This window comes from Megalobrama amblycephala, linkage group LG7, assembly GCF_018812025.1.
Source record: "Megalobrama amblycephala isolate DHTTF-2021 linkage group LG7, ASM1881202v1, whole genome shotgun sequence".
NCBI classification, from domain to species: Eukaryota; Metazoa; Chordata; class Actinopteri; order Cypriniformes; family Xenocyprididae; genus Megalobrama; species Megalobrama amblycephala.
In genome coordinates, this window is record NC_063050.1 from 43,441,066 (window position 1) to 43,462,874 (window position 21,809).

The 21,809-nt window shown below is 37.7% G+C and overlaps 1 protein-coding gene and 1 long non-coding RNA gene across 4 annotated transcripts in view; one reads left to right on the forward strand and one right to left on the reverse strand.

Moving 5' to 3' along the window:
* pax5 (paired box 5) overlaps positions 1–21,809 on the forward strand; it is a 60,068-nt gene that overhangs the window by 9,270 nt on the left and 28,989 nt on the right. For all 3 annotated transcript variants that reach the window (XM_048197630.1, XM_048197632.1, XM_048197631.1), the window contains exons 2-5: positions 181–346; positions 3,971–4,168; positions 5,145–5,209; positions 10,149–10,274. In XM_048197630.1, coding sequence (XP_048053587.1) covers positions 181–346; positions 3,971–4,168; positions 5,145–5,209; positions 10,149–10,274 — 555 coding nt within the window. The remainder of the gene's footprint in view (positions 1–180; positions 347–3,970; positions 4,169–5,144; positions 5,210–10,148; positions 10,275–21,809) is intronic.
* On the reverse strand, positions 219–21,622 carry LOC125272630. The gene is made up of 3 exons (XR_007185897.1): positions 21,584–21,622; positions 2,244–2,402; positions 219–353 (listed from the first exon to the last, which is right to left on the reverse strand). It is a non-coding gene; the product is annotated as an uncharacterized LOC125272630 (long non-coding RNA).

Sequence of the window (21,809 nt, forward strand, 5' to 3'; positions counted from 1 at the left end):
CAGGGGCAGATATGATAAAGAGGAGAGGAAGAGACTGCATAATTTTAACCTTCAGGTCAAAGACACGCGCACACTCACAGGGGTGGGACAGCAACACCTTTTGCCTGCTATGTGACAGCTTCTGTATTTAAGAAAGATATGATTTGCTCAGTGTCCTTTTATTGCTGTCTGTGTCCGCAGGGCATGGAGGGGTGAATCAGCTGGGTGGGGTGTTTGTAAACGGGCGGCCCTTGCCTGATGTGGTGAGGCAGAGGATAGTGGAGTTGGCCCATCAGGGTGTACGTCCATGTGATATCTCCCGCCAGCTCCGGGTCAGCCATGGCTGCGTCAGCAAGATACTGGGCAGGTGAGTTCTGCTTATTATAATAAAATGTGAAACAAAAGCATGTTACAGGGTTATTTCTGTCATTAATTACTCACCCTCATGTCGCACAGATTAAGATATTTTTGATGAAATCCAAAAGTTTTTTTTTTTATCCTCAATAGAAAGCAACGAAATTACTACATTCAAATAAAGTAGTAAAAACATCGTTAAAATAGTCAACGTGACTACAGTGTTTCAACCTTAATGTTATGAAGCAATGAGAATACTTTTTGTGCGCAAAAACAAAACAAAAATAATGACTTTATTCAACAAATTCATCTCCCCTGTCATTCTCCTACGCTATTTTCGTTGCAGCGCTTCCAGGTTCTACGTCAGAACGCCGACTCCTGCGCCAGCCGGCCAATACTGAGCTGGCGTTTGGACGTAAACACGGAAGCGCTGGGCTGCGTTCACTGTGTCAACTGCGTAGGAGACTGACAGGGTAGAGAAGAAATTGTTGAATGAAGTCGTTATTTCTGTTTTGTTTTTGTGCAGAAAAAGTATTTTCATTGCTTCATAACATTAAGGTTGAACCACTGTAGTCACATGGACTATTTTAACGATGTCTTTAATACCTTTCCGGGCCTTGAATGACGGTAATTGCATTGTTTTCTATGGGGGATTGGATTGGATTTCATCAAACATACCTTAATTTGTGTTCCGAAGATGAACGATGGTCTTACAGGTGTGGAACGACATGAGGGTGAGTAATTAATGACAGAAATATCATTTTTGGGTGAATAAACCTTTTTAAAAAACTCTATCTATCACTAGCAAACTAGTACCATGGTAAAAATACCATGGTACATACATATGTTGCATGTAACATTTTATAAAAGAAAAATGTATATAGCCTTCGTTCAGTATCATAGTAGCACCACAGTATTTCTGTTGGTTCCATATATTCATACTGTTTCTGTAAGAATATATTACATTTAAAACATTGACAAATACACTGCCATTAAAAAGTTTGGGGTTAGTATGATCTGTTTTGAAATAAATTAATTATTTTATTCAGCAAATATGCATTAAATTGATCAAATATGACAGTGAAGACATGATACAAAATATTTCTATTTCAAACAAATGCGTTTTTTTTTAACTTTATATTCCTCAAACAATCCTGAAATAAAATGTATCACTCTTTCTAGAAAAATATTAAGCAGCTCAACCATTTTCAACATTGGTATTAAGCATCAAATCACCATATTAGAACGATTTCCTGGCTGCTGAAAATTCAACTTTGCCATCGCATGAATAAATTAAATGATAAGATATGTTAAAATAGAAAAGAGTATATTATTATTCACAATATTACTGTTTTACTGTATGTTTGATCAAATAAATGCAGCCTTGGTGAGCATAAGATACTTAAAAAAACAGCAGTGTAGCACTTTAAGCAACTCACTTCTCAAACTGTAAATATACAGATTAGCATTTGAGCTGTACAATATTGCAATAGAGTGAATGAGTCTCTCAACTATTGGTGAACATGCGACTAGAGATGCTAGAGCTCTCATGTGTCCGTATAGAGATGAAACGACAGTTTCTTGAGATATTATATGATTATTTCAAATAACAATGTATTGGCGAATAATATTCGGACCCCATGGATTAGTTCCCACACACAGAGTTTGCCTAGTCCCAGGCCGAAAAGGATTTTGAATGGAGAATCTCTATTGCCTGTGCTATTTTGTCCAGAACTAGGCTTAATCTTTGCCTGGGAAACCAGCTTAATGTCCTCTATTGCATTCAAACAGTGGGGCCAGTATCTGTTTGCAGTCTTGCTTTTAAATGCCTTCCAACCCTCCTTTTATTCGTTCATCAAGTCAACTTGTACTTAATCCATAATAAATATCAATTTCTAAAATATCCATACACTGATGAATGCTGGCCGTACGGCTGATATTCCCTCTGCCGTTGGTTCAACTTGAGGCTGACTCAGCGCTTCCTTTCAAAGAAGACACGTTGAAATTCAAAAATTCTGAAATCTCGCACCAAAGCCAAAGTCAAAGCGCCGTCTTTTCTTTCTGTCTTTCTGGGACAAAAAAGAAAAGATTCATCACATTTTACATTTGCATCAAAATGACACTGGCACCATACGTCTCCCGAGGAGGGAGGGATGGCTGGAAGGACAGAGAAAGGGAGAGAGAGAGGAGGAAAGAGAGAAGGAGAGGGAGAAGAGGGAGGAAGGGGTTAAGGGGGAGGACAGAATTTGAATGGATAAAGGTGTGGATTAGTGCTAGAGCCTTTAGCTATATCAAAAAAATGTGTTTCGCATTGTTCTCCTTTGCCTCAACCCTCTTCCCCCAGCCCCGGTCCAACTCACTCAACCGTTACTGCAGCGCTCTGTGTGTGTGTGTGTGTGTGTGTGTGTGTGTGTGTGGGGTAATATCTTCCCTCCCTCTTACTGCTCAGGCAGAAAACACACTAATATGTGGGCTGCATGTGAGGTTTGAGTAAATAAGGCGTAGGACTAACTCTGCTCTCTTGTTAATGAGGGAATTTTCTGCATGCTCATTTTGCTGTATATGGGCTGTGCTTTTGGTTTATGTTTGTGTGCTGGGCCTTAACTAAATATAGCCATGCCAGATGAAGTACCTAAAACCCCCTTAACCCTGGTAAAATCCCTGTAATGCATAGCCTGGCTTGCATTATAAAATGCATGAGACACCAATGTTCAATAAATATTTAATTTTAATAATATAAGACCACATTCAGTTATTAACATTAATAATCAGATTTCACATTTTCAAATGGTTAATAAATGTATATAATATTATTAATAATTAATTAATAATATCATATATCACTAATACCATACACTGCAGTTCAAAAGTTTGAGTTGCGGTAAGATTTTTTTTGTTTGTAAGAAATTAATACTTTTTTTATTGAGCAAGGATGCATTAAACTGAACAAAAGAGAATAAAACCATTTATAATGTTACAAAATATTTTTATTTCAATCAAATGCTGTTGTTTTGAACTTTATTTATTCATCAAATAATCAGTTTCCACAAAAATATTAAGCAGCGCAGCTGTTTTGAGCTTTTATAATAATAAGAAATGTTTCTTGAGCACTAAATAAGCATATTAGAATATAATAATAATGTATTAATATTAATTATTTAATGATTATTCACCATCTCATTTTCAATATATATATATATATATATATAAATTAATTAATATTAAAACAATATAACAATTTATTAATATTACTAATTTAAACATGATTATTCCACCACGACTGGCTCAAATATAGGCTGTATGCATAATATAGATGCATTAATATAGAATGTGTGTACACAGGTGTGCATTTATCTGTGTGACTTTGAAGCCTCTCATCCAATCAGAATTTAGTCCAGGATGTGTTTTAGAATTCCTGTGTGTGGCTAAAATATAAGCTTTTGTTATGTTAGTATAATGTGTTTTTTGTAATAGGCTGAACAGATTGATCATTTATTGCAGGTTTGTGAAAGGTATGTGTTTTTCTCAGTGTCTGTGTTACTAGTAACTAGTGTGAGACAGACCTACAATGCCCGATAAGCATATCTCTGTTTATCTTGCCTGGTGAAATACAGCTCTCTATCTATCTGCTCCACAGGTACTATGAGACAGGCAGCATCAGACCAGGGGTGATCGGAGGCTCCAAACCAAAGGTTGCTACACCCAAAGTCGTTGACAAAATCGCTGATTACAAACGCCAAAACCCCACCATGTTTGCCTGGGAGATCCGAGACAGACTGCTGGCAGAGAGAGTGTGTGACAATGACAGCGTGCCCAGTGTCAGCTCAATCAACAGGTGTGTGTGTGTGTGTGTGTGTGTGCACTGTTAATATATTTTCAACTTGAGTACTTGATTTTATTCATCAGTAATGAACTTTGATTTCCTTAAAATGTAAGGGAATACTTAAGATTGAACCTTTTAAGATTTGATTGGGTTGAAATTGATTAAAGTGTGTTTTTCCGAATGTGTTTTTGCCATTGCTCCACTTTCCTAACATGCATAAAGTGTGTTTGTGTACAGTGTTACTGTTCAGAACTTTAAGGTCAGAAAGATTTATTTTTTATTTGGAAGAAATCAATACTTTTATTAAGCAAGGACGTATTAAATTGAACAAAATTGTAAGTAAATAGTAATAATATTTTACAACATTACTGGTTACTGTTTACAATATTACTGTATTTTTGATTAGCCTTAGTGAGCATAAGACTTCTTTAAAAAAATTAATCATTTATTACCATCCCCAATGTATATGTCTACAAACCATTACATTTTACAGAACAAGTTGATCAGTATAGAAAAGGGATAGAGCAATGCATGGAGAAGAGATACAAAGAATGGAAGGAGGGTGGTGGTGGGGGGGATAGAGGAAAACAACAGGACTGAGTCAGTGGAGTAAAAGAAACACATATTCATGAGCAGTGTCCAGCTCACTGGTTCAACAGCATGTGTACAATGACAACCTTTCTCAGAGAGAGAGAGAGAGAGAGTGAGTGAGTAAGAGAGAAAGAGTGAGTAAGAGAGAGAGAGAGGGGGACGAAGAGCAGAGGGGAAAGGTGCTTTGCTTGAGCAGCCATGCAGGAAGTGTGAGACTCTGCTGCCATGTCAGCCTGCATGAGCCACTTCACACACACACACATTTTCACGTGCTTGCATACTTATATTAAAGCATGTATATATACAGTACCCACACAGTCCTACACATAGCGCATTGCATGGCAAACCTTAAACACATCATAATGTCTAATTCCTGTTTGCTCTTTCTTTGCCGCAGGATCATTCGCACTAAAGTCCAGCAACCACCTGGCCAATCAGGAGCTGTCTCCGCCCATAACTTAGGTAAGTCAACTTCACATGTACTTTTGTCATATTTAAAATTCCTCACAGTGCAGAACTTTAGACCTTGGTAGAATTGAATCATTTAAAAGTTTGACGTCAGTTTTTAGGGGTTCAATCGTGTAGCACTGAAACCCTATTGTAATTGTTAAAATTTCCAAGGATCAGCATTCTCTCACAAAAGTGATCAGGCAAACCAAACCGCAAGTCTTAGAGACTTAAAACTTTGAGGGCTGGTAGTACTCACACTGTCTACAACGTCACCAAGGCTCGCCCCAATCAGCCTGACGGGGGGCGCTACAGAGGTGAAAATTATGAAATGGCTCATAACTCCTACCTACACCATTAGGCGTAGGTATAAGTGTGTTATATCGTTGGAATCTTTGGCTCAAGACAGACAACATGCATGCCTCGGATTCGCTTAGCATTCGTCAGCGAAATTTGGATTGGAAAATCTGCAGTACTTTGGATTTTTTTTGAAAAAACTACTTTTGCGAACTATAGGTTTTTGACCCAATCAGAACCAAACCATTTTTAATTCATTATTAATTTATTCTCCAGAGTCTGACTGTCAATAGTTATCAAAAAAAAGTTGAAATTCCAATTCACGGTCCCTAAGGGCCGCCAGTGGGTGAAGCCACTTTTATTAAAATGGCTATAACTCGTGAACGGAATGATATAATTTCACCAAACTCAGCACACCTGTGTAAGAGCTCTTTCTGCTGTCACGTGAAAAAGGATGCGGCGACTGGCCACTTGCGGCGCTATAACAGAAAAGAAAAAAAAACATGAAAACGGCTACTTCACCATTAGTCCGACCGACTTGAAAATTGGCATGCAGTGTCTTTGTCTGAAGTGCCATAACTGTTTATGAGGACATTGAAATGTCTAAAAACATATGTCTGCCATCAGCCAATGAAATTTGAGCAGCTATCAGACAAGGTTATCGGAGACTAATCGGAACAAAACTCGCTAGGCCTGTTTGACTGACGGCCCTAGAGGCTTGTGAGAAATTTGAAAGAAATCGGCCACCGAGGGCCTGCCTTCGCATTTTTCACATGCGTAAAGGATTGTGTATCGCACGATTTTTCACCCATGCCCACGACATTTGTACCACATGGTAGAACTCCTCATTCTGAGCAACTTTGCCTCTAGGACTTGTCTGGCTATCACCAGACCAAGCTCAATTTAAAATTGAACATTGGTCTGGGGAGTCTGTATGTATTTTCTACTGCACAAGAGGCGTGATCAACGAGCATTATTCACGCAATTGGATAGTCCTTCAACCAATCAGATCAATGATCCGGGTGACGTACTTTGCAGAGTGACGCAAAAACTCCAGACAATTTTAGTTTGTATTGGTTTGTAGCATTGATCAGCGGTTTGCAGAAGCAGCAATGGCATCGAGTGATTTTTGCAGGTTGTGCAAAAAAACAAAAAAAAAAAAACATGAAAGTGAGTGGTATTTACACCCACTCGAGCGATTTGTTTGCTAAACTAAAGAAGTCATTCAGCATCGTCGAGAGGTTAAAAGGAATTGGATTGACGGTTGTGCTTGCCGTCGCTTCTCTATTGTCATCGTGTTGTACCCGCCAATAGCGAGCAAGGTGGATAAGCCAGTCTGTGATTGGTTCCCGCAAAAGTGTAACAGAAGCAGTAGAAATGAATGTACGGGTTTCCAGACTGAGTTGCCGGGCGAAATCAAATCGCCCGGCAGATCAGGCTGGGTTTACCCAGTCTACTCTAGGACCGCCGCTGTCCATTGAATCATTCGTTAAATATTGGAGACTATTTCAAAAACCAACTTTGACGAACTAGTCCTAGGTTTTACCTCCATAAAACCACTGCGGCACAATTCTCGTGACCCTCTAGGTCAATAGTTATCAAAAAATGTTGAACTTTGGCCTTTAGATAGCTATAGCAGGGTCATTTAAAAAACAGGCATGGCCAATTACATGCTTGTTAAATAAAACGTAATATCTTTTTACGAATTTGCTTAAATGCCTTAAACTGCTTGAACCCCGATAATTTATTTATTTAATAATATAATAATAATATTTTAAATTTTTTTTGTTCGTTTTTGAAAGAAATTTATACTTTTATTCAGCAAGGATGCATTAAAATAATCAAAAATTACAGTAAATACATTTATAATGTTATAATAGAATCCTTAAAAACAATGTATCACAGTTTCCGCAAAAATATTAAAGGGTTCGTTCACTCGAAAATGAAAATTCTGTCATTAATTACTTACTATGTCGTTGAGTAAGACTTTTGTTCTTCTTCAGAACACAAATGAAGATCTTTTTGATGAAAGAAGCTTTCAGTCCCTCCATAGACAGCTATGCAACTGACACTTTGACGCTTCAAAAAGTTCATAAACAGATTGTAAAATCCAAATGAAGTGGTTTAGTCCAAATTTTCTTGATTGCTTTATATGATGAACAGATTGAATTTAGGCTTTTATTCACATATAAACATTGTTCAACGAACATAAACAGAAGCTCAACCGTAACACACGAGAATGAACCTCATTGGTTCTCACATGCATCAAGCAAACTTGCTTGAGCTTCCATTCACCACAACTGATGTGTGAGTTGATGAATGTTTATATGTGAATATAAGCCTAAATTCAAATTGTTCATCATATAATGTGATCAAGTCTCTTCAGAAAATTCGGACTAAACTACTCAATTCATGAGTTTAGTCCTCTATATGCAGATTGGACAAGATAAGCATTAAAAATCCCCAAAATATTTTAACAGTAGTTTGCAGTTAGAAAGCAAAAAAATGAATCTGGAAAGCATAGGCAATATGGTAAAATAAAGTGAAATTGGTTAGATAGCAGACTTGTCAAATCTGAGCGTAGTTTGAGACATTGTTGAAACACTAGAGATGCATGTAAGATTATGTGAGATCTCAGGAGAAGAAATCTGAGAAATCCTATAAGCAAAAGTATCAATTTGTACTCTATTTAATTTCATTTATTTCCTGAAGCTTTCAGCATACCAGTTACCCCAAGAAACTTATCTAGGCAGTGTCGTATCCACCACTGACATTGAGAGGGACAGAGATTTGAGATTTTGAAACATTTATATTTAGATCTTCTCAATCTTCAACGTTTGATTACATCCTTGAATCTAGGACAGGTTTCTGACGCTCAAAAAATGCTGCCCCCAAAAACCAAAGGGGAATCTCTAAAAAAGGTCTGAGACCAGTTTAAGAGGAAAACTCCCGTCGGCAGTTAATAAAGTATTGAACCGTGTTTGTCTCACTGTCAGTAATCTTCATAATCACACACCTCCGCTTAATCTAAATTAATTTCACACGCACAACGCTCGCCAGTTCTCTGTCTCCTTCAGATTATGAAGATAAATAGTTCTCATACTCAGGCGGAAAATTGAAATTTAGGGATTTTGAATATAAAGCGCTCGCTTCGGGTTTCCATTCCTTGACATGAGGGGAAAAAAGTGCGAAAGAATAAGAGAATCAGATAATTGAAACGATAAATCAGGAGTAAAAAATGGATGGATATGCATTCATTACATTTTCCACCTGGTTAGCAAACGAGAGCGGCGGGCGAGCAAAGGCGTTTATCTTTTCTCCGAGCGATTTGTTTTTCTTTTTTCCCACCTTCTCCATTTTAGCACAGTCTGTTGGGATGTGGGATTAGCCTCATCTCTACACCTTAGTGTCCCCTTGGGGCCACTGTACTGTCACTCAGGCTGTACGTCAGCTGACAGGAAGTAAGATAAAGAGGAGAGAGAGAGAATGAAGGGTTGACAGAAAGAAGACTTTGTGGCCTCGTCCCCTACTGCCAAGACCTCACAGACAGCCAGACATGTCGAAAAGCTGTTAGCTTGTTAGCATCTTATCCTTGGGCGGCAGCACGTTGCCAGAATAGAGTGACAGCAGGTTTTGGTGAAAGGTCTTTAGCAGGAAAAACGCTGGGCCAAGAACCATGAGAGGAAAAACAAAAACTCAAAAACATACTACACATCAACAAAACACAAGGGGGTGGGAGCTTAAACCAGGCAGAGGCTAGAATCACATAAAACCTAATACTGTCCAGAGATATTTACACAGCTACACACTTTCTCATTCTCATACCTGGAAATCCAACCTATGGCTAAAATGGAAGATGATACTGCCGGTTACACCAGTTGTAAACTTCAATACAAAATATTAAATGGATAATAATTCATATTACAGTTTCTGAACAATTCATGTTTAAGGGTCGATGACATGATGCTCATTTTCCTCAGGATCTGGTACTGTACAACTGTCCTGATATCATAGTAAAGAAAAAAAAAAAAAACTCATTAAAAGAATATTCTTGAAAAGAAAGCTTTAATTAAAGAATAGTTCTCCCCAAAATGAAAAATCTGTCATTATTTATTCACACTCAAGTCATTCCAAACCTGAATGCATTTCTTTCTTCTGTGGAACAAAAAAAAAAAAAAAAAAAAAGATATTTTGAAGAATGTTGGCTTCTAACAATATGTACTCACAGATTTTTAATATTTGAAAAAGATTACTTTTTATGTATACTTTTGTCTGAGTCATGTTGTATAACCAAAAAATTAATGCGGTGCAACCAACATGCATAAAAAATAGAAAACTGTATCAGAGAGGACACCTGCAGTTTAATAAAACCCTTCAAATATCAATTAATTTGCCTTTTTTTTAATAACAAGGCAAGATTAGTTTGGGTTGTAAAATGCTATTAATTCATTGATACATCATAATATTTGAAAAAAAAAGTTTGTTTTTAGTATAATGAATGATTAATATATGTACATAAATTCAATGTGTAAGCATTGTAAACTAGATTTTTGAAAGAATTTTATATCTCATGGACAGTATATTCTTTCCCATGTCCTGTCAGAGCAGTGAGCGCAAAGACATCTGTGGTCTTCATACCCTTTCTGTAACTTTCTAGCCTCTACAGTGGCAGTGACCCAGGTATCCGCAGTAACCAGTGACGCTGCAGGCTCCTCCTACTCTATCAGTGGAATTCTGGGAATTAGTTCACCTGCCGATGCAAGCAAGCGGAAGAGAGACGAAAGTAAGTAATGTGTGCAATTTGTTTTCGGGAACAGAAAATCTACTCCAAACTCACTCTAAACTTAGCTTCAATTTAACTTATTATTCATGCTGTTGCACCACAGAGGGAGTTCATTTCATGCAGGACATTTAGGAACTAATGAGATATTCTATATACCAGCAACTACAGAACAAAAAATCAATTACACCGTGTATTCAGCCTTCTTTCTTTCTTTCTTATGCACGACGTCACACACGTGCATCTCAATGTACACACATGCACACAAGCACACACAGAGCACAGATGGAAGTTGCTGAACATTGACAGATGCATCAGAGTAGGAGGGGGATTGGACACCGCTGGCACGTCTTAGATAAACATCTCTATCCAGGGGAGGCGCAGCGTGTGCATGTGGATGCGCATGTGTGTGTGTGTTTGCACACATGTGTCTATTAAAAAGCCATTGCTTGGCAGACCCCTGCAGTACATGAGGGAACTCCAGATGTCACTTACACACAATATGACTTACGAAACACCAGACATCAACAATACAATATTACTTTCCATTTAGTCTGTTTAGTATACTTTCATTTTGCAGTTTAGCAATAATATATATGTAAATATGAAAAATAAATGTTTTGACAGAAAATATATGATGCTCTCTCTATATATGTAATATAATACAATGATAAAATTAAAAAACCGCATAAACCAAAGATGCAATGAAATGTAATATAGCTTTGTAAGTTGACTACTGGCTTAGCTGAACACACACACACACACACACACACACACACACACACACACACACACACACACACACACACACACACACACACACACACACACACACACACACACACACAAGCACACACATCAACATTCATCCAAGCTCCAATTAGGCCGACGTCTGCCACTTTAATTAATGCAACACATCACATCCAGCAGGGAGGGAGGGGCGATTAAATGAATTTGTGTGTTTAATTGACGTGGTGAAACTGCGGGTGGTCAGTGCTGTGATGTTTTGCAGCGCGTGTGAGTATGTCTGCACGCTTGCTGCGAGGGACGTTCTCATGGGTTTGCTGAAGGCATAAAGTAACATGAGCAATAGTTTTGCCAGCTAGTAGCCTACTTTAAATAAGCTTGCAAATTTTAAGAAGCATAAGGCACCTGTTAAGGAGTGTGGTCACGATTTTGTGAAAATTAGAAAGAATAGGATGGACAAAAATAGTGATTTTATTTTTTTTTTTTTTTTTTTTTTTACAAACGCTAGGACCCATTTCTCAATGCGTGGGTCACTTTTTCAAAGCTCTTCTCAAACTGAGCATGTCTTCAATGACGACATCTTTCAAATGACATGAATTCATTTCTCACTCAGACACAAACACCACCAAAAGTCCTACCAAAATTGGCCTGTACCTACAGGCACTATTGAAATACAAATCTAAAAAAAATAAAAGCTATCAAAACAATTACATGTAGCTGAACACCTACACAGGTGTTAGTCTTTCAATTTCATTACCATCTATAAAAAACGGGTAGATTTTCCCCTACGCACCTGACTTAAGTTTACCTGGGGCATCTCCAGTCGACACCTGAGCGTCTACAGTAATATTTATACTCTGTGTCTACAGTTGACAACTGGCTTTGAGTCGGTCGATGTCTTGACCTGTTTGAACAGTAGCAATTGGGAATAAGATCTTTAGTGTTCCCTAACTTGCTGCGCAGCAAAAACCCAGACAGACTTCAGACAATGCCTTTGAATATGCTTTAATCACGGCCAGAAGACCTCGTATCAATCACAGAGAATATAGGATAGGAGCATGGCAAAGCATTCTACAATATGATTGGTTCAAACTACAATTGGTTCATTCTATAATATGATTGGTTGTTTGTAAATATTTTTTACAGAATAAATCATTGTGTAATGTTACCTGTTGTTAGTGTTTTAGGTCATTGAGTGACAAAGTGAAGAATAAGAATGAGCTGATTTGAGACATGTATGAAATGTTTTGTAGTTTTAGTGTATTCTGAATGTGAAATTTACAGCTGTGTGAAGAGTTTTGAAAAAGTGACCAGTGAACTGTAACAAATAATCTAGATCTTCATGTCAACTAATTAGTTTATATTCTTAAAATCAAAAGATCAATCTTTTACTCTATTGATTCTTCAGTATATTCAAATGTATGACTACAGCATTGTCCTTCCTGCAGATGTACCTGCGTTATGCTGAACTAACTCACTTAAAGGGATAGTACACCAAAAAAGAAAATTCTATTAGTCATCATTTACTTACCCTCATGTAAAAAGAACTTTCTTTCTTCTGTGGAACACAAAACAAAATATTTTGAAGAATGTTGAACTGTACAGTTTCTGTTCCTATTGACTTCCATTGTATTGTTTGACAATACAATGGAAGTCAATGGGAACCAATTCAGTTTAGTTTGGAACAACATGAGGTTGAGTAAATGATGACAGAATGTAATAATTGAAATTTGAAATTTGAAAATGAATAATTTTGTAATGCACCAGTGTTTTCTGAGCCGCTTCAGTGGCGCTCCACCGCAGAATCACAGCAAAAGAAATCATATTTTAACTGAGAAGATTTGAGTTTTCTGTCTGTATTGAATGAGATACAACAACAAAACATGTATCCTGAAAAGGGAAGAAATCTCAATTGAGATGCAAGCTGCATGCAAAAACAAACACAACTAGTGCCATCCACAATTAATCTTATGAGCCGGTTCTTTTTAGTGAATCAAAAACATACGGTGCAACCAGTGTAAATGGATCCTGAAGTGATTGAGTCTTATGAGCCGGTTCTTTTTAGTGAATCAAAAACATACGGTGCAACCAGTGTAAATGGATCCTGAAGCGAATGAATCTTATGAGTCGGTTCTTTTTAATTAATCAAAAACATACGGTGAAACCAGTGTAAATGGATCCTGAAGTGATTGAGTCTTATGAGCCGGTTCTTTTTAGTGAATCAAAAACATACGGTGCAACCAGTGTAAATGGATCCTGAAGCAAATGAATCTTATGAGCCGGTTCTTTTTAATTAATCAAAAACATACGGTGAAACCAGTGTAAATGGATCCTGAAGTGATTGAGTCTTATGAGCCGGTTCTTTTTAGTGAATCAAAAACATACGGTGCAACCAGTGTAAATGGATCCTGAAGCGAATGAATCTTATGAGCCGGTTCTTTTTAATTAATCAAAAACATACGGTGAAACCAGTGTAAATGGATCCTGAAGTGATTGAGTCTTATGAGCCGGTTCTTTTTAGTGAATCAAAAACATACGGTGCAACCAGTGTAAATGGATCCTGAAGCGAATGAATCTTATGAGCCGGTTCTTTTTAATTAATCAAAAACATACGGTGAAACCAGTGTAAATGGATCCTGAAGTGATTGAGTCTTATGAGGCGGTTCTTTTTAGTGAATCAAAAACATACGGTGCAACCAGTGTAAATGGATCCTGAAGCAAATGAATCTTATGAGCCGGTTCTTTTTAATTAATCAAAAACATACGGTGAAACCAGTGTAAATGGATCCTGAAGTGATTGAGTCTTATGAGCCGGTTCTTTTTAGTGAATCAAAAACATACGGTGCAACCAGTGTAAATGGATCCTGAAGCAAATGAATCTTATGAGCCGGTTCTTTTTAATTAATCAAAAACATACGGTGAAACCAGTGTAAATGGATCCTGAAGTGATTGAGTCTTATGAGCCGGTTCTTTTTAGTGAATCAAAAACATACGGTGCAACCAGTGTAAATGGATCCTGAAGCAAATGAATCTTATGAGCCGGTTCTTTTTAATTAATCAAAAACATACGGTGAAACCAGTGTAAATGGATCCTGAAGTGATTGAGTCTTATGAGCCGGTTCTTTTTAGTGAATCAAAAACATACGGTGCAACCAGTGTAAACAGATCCTGAAGCAAATGAGTCTTATGAGCCGGTTCTTTTTAGTGAATCAAAAACATACGGTGCAACCAGTGTAAACAGATCCTGAAGTGAATGAGCTTCATGAACCGGTTCTTTTTAATAAATCAAAAAACAGCGTGACCATTGTAGACAAATTCCTACATCTAATGACTCTTATGAGCCGGTTCTTTTAAATGAATCAAAAACATACAGTGAAACCAGTGTAAATGGATCCTGAAGTGATTGAGTCTTATGAGTCGGTTCTTATTAATGAATCAAAAACATACGGTGCAACCAGTGTAAACAGATCCTGAAGCAAATGAGTCTTATGAGCCGGTTCTTTTTAGTGAATCAAAAACATACGGTGCAACCAGTGTAAACAGATCCTGAAGTGAATGAGCTTCATGAACCGGTTCTTTTTAATAAATCAAAAAACAGCGTGACCATTGTAGACAAATTCCTACATCTAATGACTCTTATGAGCCGGTTCTTTTAAATGAATCAAAAACATACAGTGAAACCAGTGTAAATGGATCCTGAAGTGATTGAGTCTTATGAGTCGGTTCTTATTAATGAATCAAAAACATACGGTGCAACCAGTGTAAACGGGTCCTGAAGCAAATGAATCTTATGAGCCGGTTCTTTTTAATTAATCAAAATCATACGGTGAAACCAGGGTAATGGATCCTGAAGTGATTGAGTCTTATGAGCCGGTTCTTTTTAGTGAATCAAAAACATACAGTGCAACCAGTGTAAATGGATCCTGAAGCGAATGAGTCTTATGAGTCGGTTCTTTTTAGTGAATCAAAAACATACAGTGCAACCAGTGTAAACAGATCCTGAAGTGAATGAGCTACATGAACCGGTTCTTTTTAATAAATCAAAAAACAGCGTGACCATTGTAGACAAATTCCTACATCTAATGACTCTTATGAGCCGGTTCTTTTAAATGAATCAAAAACATACAGTGAAACCAGTGTAAATGGATCCTGAAGTGATTGAGTCTTATGAGTCGGTTCTTATTAATGAATCAAAAACATACGGTGCAACCAGTGTAAACGGGTCCTGAAGCAAATGAATCTTATGAGCCGGTTCTTTTTAATTAATCAAAATCATACGGTGAAACCAGGGTAATGGATCCTGAAGTGATTGAGTCTTATGAGCCGGTTCTTTTTAGTGAATCAAAAACATACAGTGCAACCAGTGTAAATGGATCCTGAAGCGAATGAGTCTTATGAGTCGGTTCTTTTTAGTGAATCAAAAACATACAGTGCAACCAGTGTAAACAGATCCTGAAGTGAATGAGCTACATGAACCGGTTCTTTTTAATAAATCAAAAAACAGCATGACCATTGTAGACAAATTCCTACATCTAATGACTCTTATGAGCCAGTTCTTTTAAATGAATCAAAAACATACAGTGCAACCAGTATAAACAGATTCTGAAGCGATTGATTCTTATGAGCCGGTTCTTATTAATGAATCAAAAACAGTGTGACCAGTGTAGGCAAATTACTGCATCAAATGGTTCTTATAAGCCGGTTCTTTTTAGTGAATCAGAAACATACAGCACAGCCAGTGTAAATGATTCCTGAAGCAAATGAGTCTTATGAGCCGGTTCTTTTTAGTGAATCAAAAACACAGCGCAATCAGTGTGGCTCAGTTCCAAAAATGGAACTGACTTTTGTTAGCCGGTTGTTTAAATGAATAATATTAATGAATAAAAGACAAGTTACTCAATTAGTCTGAAACACTGCCCTGTATAATATACAGTATTAGCAGAGAGAGAATTTCTTTCATATGTTTGCAAAATATACCAAAATGAATTTCAGTCAGTGAATCAGCATTGAATTGGGAAATTTCCCAGTCCTAAGAAAGCAAAAGCGAGAAATTAAATAAAGACATTTTTCATATACTTCGACAAATTGTGTCTATGTAATACTAGGAATTTCTATGCTGAGCGGTAATGCTTTCAAAAGGGAGAGGGAGACAAAATGCATGTTTAGTGAAGCAAGACGCTATGATTTCCAGCTGCACACAAGCAGGAAAGGAAGTAACAGAGGGTTTGGATGGCTTAGTGTGTGTGTGTGTGTGTGTGTGTGTGTGTGTGTGTGTGTGTGTGTGTGTGTGTGTGTGTGTGTGTGTATATGTGTTTGGGGAAAGCCTACTGTTGCCCTTTGACCCAAGGGAAGTGATCTGAAAGAGAGAACTTGACTCGTGGGGCCTCTAGAACAGAAGCATTGTGTCTGCCCATTCTCTCTGAACGGACGAGGAATGGACAAGGGGAGGAGTGGAGGAAAAGAGAAATAGAATAAAGAAAGACAGGAGGCCTGTGGTACGGGGCAGAGGGGTCGGACAATGTTCTCTTTGCCCCCTGAAACAATAAAGAAACCTTCCTTTAATGTAAAAACTTCAAAAAGTGATATAAAAAAATGTAAAATAGGAAAATTATACAAATGTATAGCTGTTATTCTGTTAAATTTACCAAACCAAACCAGTGGACATCATCAGGACAGACATGATTTCCTGTTCACTTCTTGTCCAGTTTCATTTCAGTCATTTTTATCTCGTTCATTCTGTGGAATATTCTGAATGGAAGATAGGGGAAATTTTTAATAAGGTGGGGGGATTGTGAAAGAAAGGGGGAGCGAGCGAGCGAGAGGGAGGATAGGGGATAGATGATAACAGTGGGATTTGTTAAAGATTGGTATCCCCCTTTCAGAGACTTATACTTTGATCTCTCAAGGTTGGCACACACACACACACACACACACACACACTAAGTGCATCAAGTGCACAAGGAATCCACCGAGCAGTTTTCTCTTCCCCAAAAAACCTTCAACCTCACCCCTGAGAGAAGAGAGAGGATACAGAAAGAGACAGAGGGGGCACAACGGTGATCTCATTGTTGCTATTGTCTCTGCTTTTAAAGCAAGGAAGATGCCTCTCCTCCGTTCTCCTTCTGTGTGTGTGTGTGTGTGAATAGTGGGGTTAACCCTGAATGCAGCTGGGCTGTATTGTGTCTGGTTACAGAGAGTGGTTCCCTATAGCAGGTTCAGAGGCTGAAAGACAAAAGGCCAGAGAAACACCGGCCAACATCTGAATACCTAAGACCAATAATTCTGTTTGTGTGTGTGGGTTTTTGGGGTTTGAAACTTAACGCGAGGAAGGCTGGTTAACCGTGATGCTGGTATGATGTGTTGTTTAAATTTTGTGAAAAAATAGCTTTATTGGCGACCTCTCTTCTTTCTGTCTCTCTTTTGCTGTGATATGGCTGAGTGGGCTTCAAGATGTGTCCGAAATTGCATTTCACACATGGTGGCTGACACTGTGAAAGAGTTACACGCATAACATACACGCGAACAGTCACAGATAAACACGCATCTGTGTAATAATAACAACTAAAAAAAGTCCATAACGTTGTTTTGTCACTCTTTGGATGTTTGAAGTGATTCTAGAGAGATATGGATGTTTGTGGATGCTGGAAGCTCTAGATTAAGAGAAACAATTAGCATGTACGTTCTTAAAGTCCCCATGAAATCAAAATGTACGTTTTTTTAGCTTTTACTATGGATATGTTAGTCTTAAGGTTATGAATAAGCTGGTGTGTTCCAAAACAATGACAAAATTTGCATTTAGGAGATATAAGCATTCAAAACTTAGTCTCTCATTTCTACTAAAATGGATCATGGATTTTCATGACATCACCATGGACTTAAGCTTCTGTCCAATCAAATGCTTTGTAGAATCTGCGGCTGAAATCGGTCATATGTTCACACATTTACCAGTCCCTCCAGAAAAACGCGGAATTTTTTTGTGATTGTTGCGGGCAAAAATCCTTGATTTTGCGGCACGTTTTCTTAAAAAATGCGATGGAATATGCGGGATATTTTTGCAATTTTATGCGATGAAATTGCGGGAACTTGCAAAAACTGCGGTTTGATGAAAAAGAGAAAAAAAGGTGATTCCCCCAACATCCTGTTCTCACTAGGCTACTACCTTAATGTAAAGAGTCATTTCTTATTACTTCCTATGATAAGCAAGCATACTAAATCACAGAATATTTAAGTTCTCATTCTGTTTTATTTCAGACCTTAATTAACACATGACTCAAACTGGTTTTCCAGCGTCGACCTCCGTCTGTGGTCCAACACGCAGTTGCACGGAGTATATAAAATAATTTGCCCCCACTGTCATGTAACACACTGGGAAACTGCTTCGCGGTGTCTTTTGCGCTTATTTTTGTTGGCAAATGAGAATGATTTGCATGCTTCATCATGGTTTCACCGCGGGGTTTGCAGATGATGTTCACGTCGCGTAATTACGTCACTTCATAAGGTTCCCATGGCAATGGGGGGAAAATAATGGTGCTTTACTTGTGTGAAGTAAACGCAACATTTTTCAACTTTCTGCTAAGATATATGTGACTTTTTTGCAATGAAAATACAGGGATTATAAAATCATGCTAGCCCCGCATATTTTGCTTGCTGAAATCGGCAATTTATGCGCCGAAAATGCGGCGTACTTGAAAAAATGCGACCCCCGCATAAATATGCGGACTTTGGCTGATTATGCATTAAATCAGGCGATCGCATAATTGCGTTTTTCTGGAGGGACTGATTTACTAGTTTCTATATGGTGAATGGCACATAGTGCACTATATAGAGGATAGTGAACGATTCAGACAGTGTAAATATGCTTTTTTGACGTGAATGTAGTCCGTTTTTGCGTTGAGTGTGAGCACAGTCTGCTCCGGTCCAGAGACATGAGAGCACAGAGCAGATCATACACGCAATTCGGCACAGACCACAAAACGTTCAGATACATTTGAATTCTATAAACAATGCTATATTTTAAAGCAATATGGAGGAGAAACGGTTAGAGATTATGAGGAAAATTGGGTTTTACGAGCTCAACGGCTCTCGCGAGCTGTGACCTAGGCAAAACGCTATTGGCTATTTTTTTTTTTTTTAAAGGGGAGGAGCTTTGAGATATATTCCACCCTATCTTCCTGTTTCATTGGAAATTACGTCAACACAGTGAATAAAGCTGCGTGTTCCAAGGCACTTCAGTGGGCTTTTAAGGTGCATTCACATTTACTGTTGTTCTGCAAATTTTTGCAGGTGAAATCCAGTCATTTCAATAGCAATCTGTGTGTTTGGGAATTTCGAATGAGGTCAAAAGATTTCCCCATGCAGATTTTGTAATGAATTCAAATCGGCCATGTTGACCAACAGAAAGCTGGTGACTGGTTCAAAGTGACTTCTGTGTGAGCTGTGCCTTACATAGTGACACAATTTTTTTTCTTGTGAAATTCTGGGGAAATTTCACTAATATGACTGCATTTTTATGTTTCAGTGGGGATGAAATCTAAGACTTAGTCTTGAAAAAAAAATATGAATAATAAAAATATTATATCATTTAATATAATATTTAACATACTGCACTATTTCTAGGTCATTAATCAAATAAGCTAATTTGTGCCGTTGACCCACAAAAGGTCAGATTTCCTTCCGCTAAAGCACAAGATGCTCTTTGAAGTATTCTCAAATCATGTTGGATAACATGATCATCAGGTTTAACTGTTATCCTGTCATCCTTTCAGTGAAGGAAAAGGGGATAACTCAATTACAAAGAAATTATGAATTTCATGTAAATTCAATATTTATCTGATAATATAATTTGTAATAAAGCAATGTTGTATGAAATTAGAAAGCTAAATAAATGCATTTTCACTGGTGATCTCAGATGTTTTGTTTCCTACTGATGCATAAATAAACAACCATGTGCACAAATATAAGCACACAAACACTCCAGAGAGCTGCGGTTTACAAACAGCCTTTTTTCTTTAAACCAAGATATGTGCACTGATGCACACTTTCAGACATCTTTTGTATGTGTGTGTGTGTGCGTGTGTGCGCAGTCAGTGGACAGTCTTTGAGAAGAGTGGAAAGCAATAAACCTGCTGAAATGGTGCCATCTCACAGACATGATTGATCAATTGAATTCTATCAGACACACTGACCGCTGGGATTAAGAGGGTCAAAACACTGGAGATCATACACTCTCTGTGTGTTCTGTGTGTGTGTGTGAGAGAGAGCATTTAAGTAAGTCCTGGCATTGAGGTGTATTAGAGACACATGGGGCCTTCACGCCATCAGCGAGTCAGTGACTAGCAGATCTTTCTTTTAAATAACCGCAGACGGCAGTAAACTGGATCTTAATTCGCATTCAAATGGATCGATTTCTGTGTTCAAATGAAGGAGGAAAAAGGAATGTTAGGATAGCTGCTTTGTCTGCCTGTAATTTTATCCTTCTATCCCTCCATCTCTTTCTCTCTCTCTCTCTCTCTTTTCTCGTCTTGTGGGGATTGCTCTGGCCTCTGACTCTAACTCCCTAGAATAACCTCTCAGAGGCATTTTCAAGAAATGAATTGGCTCTATATCAGGGATTTTCGTTTCTATTCTTCTTTTTTCATCCCTCTCTCTCTCCCTCTTTTTCTCTCCCTGTAATCATTTGAGGGCTGTAGCTTTCTCAGCTCTTATAATTGTCTCTTCAGAAACTCAACAGCCCAGTAATAACTGACTCACGCGCTGCCTTAACACTCGCTCAGAGAGGACGACGTAAGTCCAGGAATCTGTGTTTGTGTGCCTGTATGTGTGCTCGAGTCTCTGTGTGTTGCTTTCTAGATAAGTTAAAGTACCCAACTTTATCATCATAATGACAAATAGAAATAAATCACTGTGATTATTTATATACCAGCATGTAATTAGAAATGAGTCAGGCTCTGTATCTCCACTTCCCTACTATACAGCAGGCAAAAAAGTGAAATGAGTAGTACGTCAAAATTTGCAGTATTCATAAAACACTAGGTGAAAGTACCTGAATGACTTATTGTGGTGATATTCTGATGTGCTCATCCAATGGACACTTTACTATCCCATGAGGCCATGGGAGAGAAGTCGTGAATGGCAAAGCGACTGACGGCGTAGGTCACAACGCCAAGATGGCAAATGTAGTTGGCTACTTGGTTACACTTTATTTTACAGTATGTGTACTTACACTGTACTTACCCAAGAAAGTACTGGTAATATAAGGTAACTACATTGGTTAAGGTTAGGTTTAAGGGTTAATTTATGGTTAGTACCTAGTTATAACCCAGTTATTGTAATTGCTATAGTAAGTACACATGCGGAACACTACTGTAAAATAAAGTGCTACTGGCTACTTTTTTAATGGTCAAAAAGTACGTTAATTTAGGTACATGCAGTATGTACTACATAGAGAGTATACGATTTAGGACGCAGCTACAGAGTTTCAGATCCCCACGATTGTTATAACAAATGAGATTAAAGGTTTGGTAATATTATTTAACTCAACAGTTACAACTCTGTCATTTACTCACCCGTATGCCGTTCCAAAACCTATATGACTTTCTTTCTCCTATGAAACACAAAATAAAATATTGTTTTAATTATTTAAACAAAATTAAATAATATTTTCACACTTTTTGCATAATTTGACAAAATGACATTTTGATTGGATACAATGCCAATAAAAATATTCTTTTCAATGTATGTGCTTACCTTCATTATTATTTGTTTTCTTCACACATCATGTCTCATATCTCA